This window comes from Monopterus albus, unplaced genomic scaffold (genome assembly GCF_001952655.1).
Source record: "Monopterus albus unplaced genomic scaffold, M_albus_1.0 scaffold6.1, whole genome shotgun sequence".
Lineage (NCBI taxonomy): Eukaryota > Metazoa > Chordata > Actinopteri > Synbranchiformes > Synbranchidae > Monopterus > Monopterus albus.
This window is the reverse complement of record NW_018127886.1, coordinates 5,313,820-5,325,047: the sequence shown is the minus strand read 5'-3', so window position 1 is coordinate 5,325,047 and position 11,228 is coordinate 5,313,820. Positions and strand designations below refer to the sequence as shown.

The 11,228-nt window shown below is 41.1% G+C and overlaps 1 protein-coding gene across 2 annotated transcripts in view; it reads left to right on the top strand.

Annotated features, from left to right (window-relative positions):
- Positions 1-11,228, top strand: part of phactr3a (phosphatase and actin regulator 3a) — a 32,187-nt gene that overhangs the window by 9,703 nt on the left and 11,256 nt on the right. For both annotated transcript variants that reach the window (XM_020615721.1, XM_020615711.1), the window contains exon 2: positions 10,161-10,325. In XM_020615721.1, coding sequence (XP_020471377.1) covers positions 10,161-10,325 — 165 coding nt within the window. The remainder of the gene's footprint in view (positions 1-10,160; positions 10,326-11,228) is intronic.

Genomic DNA, 11,228 nt, shown 5'->3' with positions numbered 1-11,228 from the left:
GTGTGCTGAGCAGACTGTGCTGGAGCGCAGATGCCTTGACTCAGCTGGTCCCTTGATCGACTGGGAAAGTCGACCAACAAATCTTTTTTTTTTTTTCCTTTTTATGCTCCAGTGATGGATTGATGGGGAAGGTACACTTTGCAGACCCAGATGCAAATTCCATTCAATTTAATAATCACGTACAACCATGTAAGCCAAAAACTTCAATGCAATCCCAGTAAATCTGCTATTAGAACTGTGGGCAACCATGTAGTATGGAGTCTGTGGTCATTGCTGGCAAATGAGTGGCCTCTAGCAACTTCACCATCAGCAAGAATCTACCACATGGCCTAAACAGCATCCCCCAGACAGCAGCCCCCTGCAGGGAAGCTTGTGTGTCATACAAATGAATGTGTTTCAGTAACTGGTTAAAATCTTTTGGTGACATTTCTCCTTTATCTCCTCTAGCGCATTTTACTGTAAATGCAGTCACTTTTGCTCCAGTCACACCAAAAACATTTTTTCCAAATAGCATTCTGTTGATACAGTAACTAACGTGCCATATTCTGCTTCGACTTGGTGTTTTAATTCAGTTAAACCCATAAAACCATAGCATTACTTTAGGAACTCAAATAGGTGCATCATCCATAGGTTTAGCCGCTGTCATGACTGTAATAATACTATTATAATACACATACTGTCCTTCCTCTCTCCATCTTTGTACTTGACCATGCATGCAATATCTACTAGTATATTCATATCCATGACAACTGAGGTCACTGAACTGCATACGTCTGCATTGTGTGGCCTCTCAAAATGAGCTGTTTATCCTGGAAGTCCAGCACATCATGCTATTTTTAAGTCATTTTTTTTGTTTTCCTTGAAGAGTAGTAGCTTTGCACACACTACTGTACAATTTGACTCCCTGCTCTAGCTCCAGCTACTGCTCATGCTGTTACACCAAGTTGTTTTTAATAGGGCTAAACCATCCCACACTCATATTGCTGCACACTTGAGGGAATCCAGATGCGAGTGGACTTCTTGCTGTGGCAACTCGTTTGGCGTTTACAGTCCTAACAGTGGTGATTCATGCTGTTCCTCTGTGCGCCTCCTGTTGCCTTTCCTGGCTGGAGACTGTAATGTGCTTTTCTCCCTACAGAGCGATGGGAGTCCAGTGGAACTAAGTGATCCGCTTCTGTATAATGTGCAGATATCTATACAAACACTCATACACATTTTTGGGCGCAGTGAGTATTTGTCTGCTCTTTCATGCACTGACTCAATATGCTTTATATATTTTTTTCTGATACTGACCTGGAAATAACAGGAATAAACCACGCACCATTGCTCACCCACCTGACTGTGCCGCTGGAGTCTTTAACTAGCTTCATAGACTGAACACACCCACGACCCATTGCAGACCTATGGCTAACTCACCTGCGCATAAACTTGAAGAGTGACTACTCTTCTTCTGCAGCCACTTAGCAGTTAAGAACTATTTTCAGTTTTTGTTATCTTGAGGGATTTAAAAAAAAATAAGTAAGAGCTCAGGATATTGTTCAAAGACACTTTAAACTGCTAATAAACACACTGGCTGCTGCAGGATTGAAGCTGTGACCTTTCTTTTGCTTGGAAAGTCTAAACACAAGGCCACATCACACTTTTAAGTCATCAGAGTCTAGAGTGTCAATTTCTAAATCATCTCTGTTAAAAGGCAGATTTTGCAAGCAGCACATCTTCTTGATATAAAAGGAGTTAAATGAGTCAATCTGAGTCTGTTAGATTAATGTGATAGATAGCAGGGACAGTCCAAGGTATGATTACCTGATTGAAGGGAGCTTTTGATGGATTAAGATGGACAGGAATGTAACCCAAAACTCCACTATGAATTGGAAATCATCCTGGCCACATTCAGGGTCTTCTTCTTCTTCTTCTGGTTGTTGTTGTTGGGAGAGCAGATTGGCATGGCATTCTCTGAGGCTTGGCCTATTGTGTGGGTGACAGGAAAAGCACTTTTAGCAGGAACATTTTCAGCCCACTGGGTAGATGGGTAGATGTGATGCCTGCAGCTAGGCTTTCACAGTTGGTCCAAGATAGCCTATCCTTTTTTGGTTAAAATGCAGAGGTGTGGCTGTGTCATAATGTGTCATGTGCATGTGTATATTTTAAGCAGTTCTGTATAAGAAGAGGTACCCATTATCAGCATTAACGGTCAATTACTGTTTAGGCCAAAAACCATTTAAAAACATCTGTAGAGCACAAACCTTCACTGATACTCAGCACTTAAACTTGCTGTTATTCAGTTATTCAATAATTCATAATTAATTCAATAATATAATAATAGAGCAATAAATTAGATACTAGGTTTACTGAAGAATAAAGAGAGAACTGCTCTGTTGTTCTATGAAACAGTGATTTTTTGTCATGTGGGAGGGGGTTATTAGAAGGATTTGCTCCACCCAGTGCTCCCTCTCACTGCTCTACGCTCTACTACAATCTGCTACGCTCCACCCCGCTCTGCCCATCACTTCAGATATTTGTCCTAATGAAATTACAGTTAATAAGAATGCAACAAAACCTACTGATCAAGCTGAAATAACTGAAAATCTCTGATTGTTAGAGAGGTCAATCCCACTCGAAACCTTTTAGAAGCCAATATCTCTGCACTGCTGCCAGTGCTGCTCAATGAGCACCTCTCCACATTAAGACAAGCTTTGTTTTCACAAACTCTGTAGGACTAAATTATATCATTGTGAAAAATCAGGGGAATGCTCTTTTCATGTTGGGACTTTTTGTTGTGTCACACAAATACTGATATGCATTTGCTAATAGCTGATTATAAATTGACAGTACTCTTCCTACATATTTGGTGACACAATTTCATGAAAATCTAAACTCACAAGTCAAAACAGAGAAACAGTCTTTCATCAGAAACTGACACCAACATATGGCAACAAACAAGAGCCTCGGGCACTTACTATTGCCTGCTGGCCTCACTGACATCATTTCACTCTCTTGATGCCAGTAGCCCACACACTGGAGTTTCACTTCGACACTCTGGAGGCTTGACCTTTGCAGACTCATATAGGCTTTCACCATGTTACCTTCATTTTCCAGAAAGGAGTTTCATTCCCAAAAGCTACAGTATCCAACATTCATGTAAAGATGAGTTATAAAAACAAACTCACCTAACAGAGCTAGCTTTGATTTGATTGGTTGTAAAATGAGTAAGACTATTCTTTCTCCTCCTCATGGTTTACTGAAATATTAAACTGGACAAACAAACAAAAAAAAAAAAAAAAAAAACAAGGTGACCTGGGTGTCCTGTGTGTTGGTTATGGTCATCTAGCCAGTGAACTTAAGACTGCACGCAGCTACTGTCCTGGAGAGAGAGAAATGGTCTTTTGCTCATTAATAATTTTATTATTTATGCATTGTTGAAACGCCGCTCAGTGGGATGATTATTGGTGATTGGATATGTAAATCTGTGCATAAGGTAAATTTCTCTAGGATGAAGTTTAGATCAGGGACAAAAAAAAAAAAAAAAAAAAGGATAAGAAAGAAATCTTTATGAGATGAGGCATTCAGCATTTAGATATTATTAATGCTTCTGTTGGTTGCTCTTTCTAGAGCCTGAATAGCATCATTTTGTGTAGGTGTTCATTATTCTCTCTCACCCCTTTAATAAATCACTCTATAGCTGACCACAACCATGCCTGATCTCAGCCCCTCTCTCTCTCTCATTCATACTCCTTTCATTTTACATTGCTTCAGCTCTTCTTCTCCTTGCTTTCTCCCCAAAAGTCTTTAGCTGCATGTCCTGACTGTGGCCGGGCCCCTGAGGCAGCACGGCTACAGACAGATGGCAGCGCAGTTGTAAAGCCAGGGGGGTAAAGTGAGGAGCTGGCAGTGCATAAGGCGGTGGTCCATCCAAGGGCACATTGTCAGTTGCCTGAGTGGGAGGAGCAGGGTGGCTGGAGGAACCGAGGCTTGCAGCAGGTAGCAGTAGTAACAAGAGTATACAGCCATGTCAGCAACCACGTGGGGCTGCACCCTTATCAATACACAGTTACAGTGCCTTGCGAAAGTATTCGGCCCCCTTGAACTTTGTGACCTTTTGCCACATTTCAGGCTTCAAACATAAAGATATAAAACTGTAATTTTTTGTGAAGAATCAACAACAAGTGGGACACAATCATGAAGTGGAACGAAATTTATTGGATATTTCAAACTTTTTTAACAAATAAAAAACTGAAAAATTGGGCGTGCAAAATTATTCAGCCCCTTTACTTTTAGTGCAGCAAACTCTCTCCAGAAGTTCAGTGAGGATCTCTGAATGATCCAATGTTGACCTAAATGACTAATGATGATAAATAGAATCCACCTGTGTGGAATCAAGTCTCCGTATAAATGCACCTGCACTGTGAGAGTCTCAGAGGTCCGTTTAAAGCGCAGAGAGCATCATGAAGAACAAGGAACACACCAGGCAGGTCCAAGATACTGTTGTGGAGAAGTTTAAAGCCGAATTTGGATACAAAAAGATTTCCCAAGCGTTAAACATCCCAAGGAGCACTGTGCAAGCGATAATATTGAAATGAAAGGAGTATCAGACCACTGCAAATCTACCAAGACCTGACCGTCCCTCTAAACTTTCAGCTCATACAAGGAGAAGACTGATCAGAGATGCAGCCAAGAGGCCCATGATCACTCTGAATGAACTGCAGAGATCTACAGCTGAGGTGGGAGACTCTGTCCATAGGACAACAATCAGTCGTATACTGCACAAATCTGGCCCTTATGGAAGAGTGGCAAGAAGAAAGCCATTTCTTAAAGATATCCATAAAAAGTGTCGTTTAAAGTTTGCCACAAGCCACCTGGGAGACACACCAAACATGTGGAAGAAGGTGCTCTGGTCAGATGAAACCAAAATCGAACTTTTTGGCAACAATGCAAAACGTTATGTTTGGCGTAAAAGCAACACAGCTCATCACCCTGAACACACCATCCCCACTGTCAAACATGGTGGTGGCAGCATCATGGTTTGGGCCTGCTTTTCTTCAGCAGGGACAGGGAAGATGGTTAAAATTGATGGGAAGATGGATGGAGCCAAATACAGGACCATTCTGGAAGGAAACCTGATGGAGTCTGCAAAAGACCTGAGACTGGGACGGAGATTTGTCTTCCAACAAGACAATGATCCAAAACATAAAGCAAAATCTACAATGGAATGGTTCACAAATAAACATATCCAGGTGTTAGAATGGCCAAGTCAAAGTCCAGACCTGAATCCAATCGAGAATCTGTGGAAAGAACTGAAAACTGCTGTTCACAAACGCTCTCCATCCAACCTCACTGAGCTCGAGCTGTTTTGCAAGGAGGAATGGGCAAAAATTTCAGTCTCTCGATGTGCAAAACTGATAGACATACCCCAAGCGACTTACAGCTGTAATCGCAGCAAAAGGTGGCGCTACAAAGTATTAACTTAAGGGGGCTGAATAATTTTGCACGCCCAATTTTTCAGTTTTTTATTTGTTAAAAAAGTTTGAAATATCCAATAAATTTCGTTCCACTTCATGATTGTGTCCCACTTGTTGTTGATTCTTCGCAAAAAATTACAGTTTTATATCTTTATGTTTGAAGCCTGAAATGTGGCAAAAGGTCGCAAAGTTCAAGGGGGCCGAATACTTTCGCAAGGCACTGTATATGTGCTAAAAGCTGAGTGAGCATTCCTATAGAAGCCCAGTATTTATGTTAAATGATGTTTTGAATTGTCGTATCACTGAGCCCCGCAGTGGATATCAGGCCATCCCATCATAAATCTGCTGGGCCCTATGACAGGCAGCACTATTCTCTAGCCCTAACCTACAGTTCTTTAAAATTGAACGATACTTTCAGAGCTACTTTTAACTCCTACCAAGCAAGGAGTAAACAATCAGCAGCTTAACCCAGCTTCATATCTACACAGTATTTGCTTGGGTCACGCTGCTGTGGCTGGCCCCACTGTCTTGGGTTTTATTTGAATGGGGCAGCCTGCTCACTACTTACAGTATCTAACTCCACTAGTCCTACTAATAGTTGAACCATCCATAACAGACACATCAATGCTTTGAGCAAAATGCTAATGCTAGCATGGCAAGATGCTCGTGATGATGTTAATGCCAATATTTTGTAGGTATAATGTTTCCAATTTTCACCAACTTAGTGTAGCATATATAATTTAAAACACCATTAGTTTTACAGGTATTTGACATAAAGCTAATTATTGGACAAATGGTGCTACAGGAAAAGTTATGACAATTCATCCTTAGGGGAAAATACGTTTCTCTACCAAAATTTTTGTAATTGTTGAACTATTTTACACAGAAACTACAGTAAAATATCAACCTAATGGGATCACCAAAAACCATTTACGCTTTGGGAACAGTGAATTTCTTGGCAATGCATGTGACAGTGGTTGAGATATTTCGACCAAAAGACCAACTGGCTAAAAAAATAAAACTACAATGGACAAGACAATTTTTTTTAAATTGCCCGACTCAGATAACAGATGAACAAAAATAATACCTTTTGTGCAAGACAACACACCAGACTGTACTTGTTTGAAGCTGTAAATATTGCACTGTAACTTGAAGGGCAAATAGTATTTTCAGACTACTGTACCTGACAACCCTTTAAGGCCTTTCCACAATTGATATTTCAAAGAGCTGAGTGTTTGAGAGGTTTCAAATAAGAGTAGCATGATAAATACTTGATGTCCAGTATTCTTGAGATGCAGTGAAATAATACAAATAGATTTAGACATAATTTGTAATACAACAGAGAGAGCTTTAAAAACACAAACTCGCTCATCAGATCACTCAGTCAGGTTATTCAGCAAGGCTTTGCCTCATATCACCTCATTACTGAAACTATGCCACTGGTATTATCCTACCTCTCAGTGTGAATCCCTTTCATCACAGATTGTGAAAAGGTCACAAATACATTCTGAGTTGCGTTCATTGCTTACATTCTTTGCCTTTGTCAGTATCACAGCAAAACAGGAAAGACTCAGAAATTGTGTGTTGGGTATTTCATCGCTGACTAACCATTTTAAAACCCTTTCTTTTACAGAGAAGGAGACAAAGAAGAGCACATTCCTGTTGGACAGCTCTCTCCTTGGGCACCTGGAGGGAGGATGTGCTCAGTTTGTGCATGTAGGGAGATATCTATGCTCCGGAATGTGCTGACAAGCTGGTTAAGTGGGGTGTGGTCCCTGGTGGCACACTAACGCACTCTGTCGTACTTTTCTTGCCAAGTCACATTATCATATTGCCTACTTTATTCTACTCATAAATCATTCCACAATGCGCTAATGCAAAATAGGGTTTAACATTCACTGCTTATTTTATGAATGTATATATGAATTATATGTTTTCTATTGGGAATATAAGCTTTATTGTGTGTACAACCATGACACTGCCACCTGACTGGATTTACAGTGTGCAGACTTGTGCTGTAGACGACTACGGGCATACAGCACGGTCCGCTGCATCAGCATGACATGTGGATTTAACACATCCTTTTTGCATTAGCATATTAATTAGAATTGTATATTTTCAGCACATAGTGTGCGCAATCCTTTCATGCTTATTTGACATATATTTTGATGCATCCTCATCTGGCAGATAAAAGAAATTTTCATGTGCATGCATGTGTTTTTACCTAATTCTTGTGCTCCACCAGATTCCTGTCATTTACTCTGAACCACCAGTCTTTCTATGAAAAATGAAGAGTTACTTGATATGCATTACAAATAGCTGCTATGTGATTGGACGAGCTCAGATTCTCCTGCAAGCTCTTCCGTATAGCAACAGCCCCCTCCCATCTCTCCATCTCGCCTCTTCTCCCTGGAATCCCCTTTCTCCCCTCCTCCTCCCCCCACCCTCTGATCTCCTTCCCTTTTTCAAAATGCAGACAGATTTGGTCCTTTGCGTGGCATTACCCCCTACCCACAATGCACTGGGTGCTTCACTGGCTTTAGATGTGGCAGGCAGAGTCTGTGTTGGGGGCTTCTCTCCTCTCTCCTCTAAGCTACAGGCTGACTTGCTTGCCCCACTGGCTTCCACTGCTGCGGCAGCATCTGGATGTGGTCACCATGGCAACAGCAGTGGGCCTGACCCCACCTCCTCTCTGTATCTACAGATACATGCAGTTTCTCTGGCTCTCTCTCTCTCTCTCTCTCTCTCTCTCACACACACACACACACACAGACACCTCTATCCCTCCCTCTTTCCTTCTTTTAGGCTTTTTCCCTCTGTACGACTGAGTGCATTTACTTAAAGCTTGGCCTGGATTGTGTGTGTGGCGCCCTGTCTGCCACGCTGCATGTGTGACAGTAGTGAGGATGACTCAGTGAGAAGGGTGTGCATGGTCAACTGACCTGTTTCCAGGAACACTTGGGGTCAAACTCTGAACTCAAAATGGTCACTTTTAATTTCATATATTCTCTGTCACCTCTCCCTGTTTTATCTCATGCCATTACTTTCCTTTCCTTTCCTTTTCTCTCTTCTCTCTTCCCTCTAGTCTGCTTGCTGCCCCTTCCTTTTTGCCACCACCTTTCTTTTTCTCTTTACTCTCCTCTCCTTTTCTTGTTTCTCACTCTCTTTTACTACCATCTTTCCTTTATTTTACACTGCTCTCATGGTTTCTTCCCTAGTCTCTTTTCCTCTCCTCTGTTGTTTCTCCCCTCCTTATTTCCTAGCATTTCATCTCTTCTACCCTTCTCCTCCCCCAATCACTACCACCATCCCCTTTCTACTCCCTACACTTGTGCTTCAAGGAAAACGCAAGGGGTTGCAAAAGCACATGAAAAGGAGTCAGCTGGATCCTCCCTCCTCCATCACCATACTCTACATCACACCCTAAGCCATTCTGCAAATCCCTCCCTTCTTCTTCCCAACCTCCCCCATCACAGATCCTTCCCTCTTCCTTAGATGAATATTTGAATAAAGATATCAGCCTCCTGAAGGCTGATATCACTCCATTTTTGTCACATTGATGTATGCAGCTCTTAAATACATGACATTTACTGTAAGATTCCTTTTCTTGGCTCTCTTTGTGACTAGCAGCAACGTGGGCACATGGCACTGTAGACCTATACTTTGGCTGACATGAGTCACAGTCATCATTCATTGAAATACAAGCTTCCTTTAAAGAGAGAAAAAGGCTCTATTTGAAGGGGATGGCATCACAGTAGATGGGCACAGCTAATCTATTACAAAAGACAGATGAATATCAAAGACTCTATTCTCCATAGATTCCTGCATATGTTTCCATTGCTTCCTTTTGTACAGTATATGAAACAATGTCTGATTAAACTAACATATATGTTGTTTTATTTACTGTTTAGACTATTTTGTGAATATTTGTGAGTGTTTTTATGTGGCATAGAGACAGGCATGAGCACCCTAAATCATCATGGCTTTGTGGGATCAAATAACAAAAATAACCTGAATGGTACCCATGTTTTGGAAAGGACATGTACACCTCCTAAAAAGATTACTGAGGTCACATATGGAATGTTGAGTAAGAGCTGGGACATATAATATAAATATGTGTAGCAGTGGACCTGTACAGTATATTGGAACAAAAAGGCTGGCACGTTAAAACAATCAGCTCTGTCTTACTAGGCAGCAGAGTCTACTGTTGTCTCTGGGAAAGCAGCAAGGCTAGCACACCTGTTGGTCTCTGGGGAAATGCATTTTTTTTTTTGTCGGATCTCCCTGCCTGTGCTCTTATGTTCCCCCCAAATTTGGACTGTGAGAGATATTTATTTTGATACATGGCATACAGCTCACAGGGAAGGGATTCACAGGGACATACAGTAACACCCATGAGGGAGTGTGCCTTGATCAGATTAGTCTTTCTAATTGAATCAGTTCACAGCACTTAGAGTCCATCATGGTTTATTCAGTAAGGTGGGCATACTAATTGTGTTCTGCTTTCCCTCTCTCTTTCACTTTCCCTTTACCTGTCTTTACCACCATATTGCAACACACTCCCTTCCCCTCTCTTTGCCTTCTTTTCCTGCTTTGGATCCTTCTGTCCACACCCCCACCTGCTCTTTCTTTACCCATTTCATCCTCCTGTAACAACTCTTGGCCACTATCTGGGCTGCTTCTCCATCTCTTCGATCTCTGTAGTAGAGGTGCTGGACCAGCAGAGGGTGCTGAGGACAGGTTGCTTGGTGACCGGGGTCCACACTCCACCCATCCGACGTAACAGCAAGCTGGCCACCCTGGGACGCATTTTCAAACCCTGGAAGTGGAGGAAAAAGAAAAATGAGAAGCTCAAGCAGAGTTCCACAGGTACAGTGCACGGCGGTGGGGTGGAGGAAGGCTGTATATTTATAGTACAGGTTACACAAACAGATGCTCTCTCGCTCACATTTCTCCCCATTGTCTCTAATGAATTAGATTAGGAAGACATAATGAGACGGTGTGGATGAAAAGTGTGGCAAGTCATGCGCCAGCCATTTGAATTAAGTATGTCCTCATCAAATTATAATCACTTCAGGAAGTGTTTTATACATTTTGATTTTGTTGAAGTCATAGAAATATAGAAGATTTTAAAAGGGAGAACAAACTATCGCCGTTTGCCAGCATAGTGCTGACACATACAGTACTTTTTGAATTTTGGTGTTGAATTTCTAAAAGCTTGGAAATATGGCTGCCATCAATATCACAGTATAAATAAGAACATTTTTGTTAAATTGTACCACAATATGGCAAATGTATGTAATTATAGTTGAAGGTATTTCCAGAAACCTCAAACACTGCTCTAACCATCTGAATGAAAAAGATACTCCATTCACTGCATTTGCATGTTTATCAAGTTGCAACTCTATGTTCTACCAGGATATTCAGAAATTATATAGTTCCCTACTATAATCCCTTATTTTGCTTCAAATTTTTAAATGCTATAAAGTAACAGTAACATAAATAATTCAAGTCTAAGAGAAAGTAAAATACTTTAAATTTGGTTTGCATTGTATTAACTGAGCAAGACATGTCAGTCCATTTTTGTATGGATCAGAAAATTGGGTTGAAAATGTTTTTTTTTTTTTAATTGTGAAATATGATTAGAAGAGTCTTTGAATATATTCTGGAAATACTGTCATAATAGTGGGAAGTGTTGTTCACTTCCCTTCTGGGTAATATGCCACATCTTCATTTTTTGGAAAACTGGATGCTTTGGTCTGTGATTCAAAC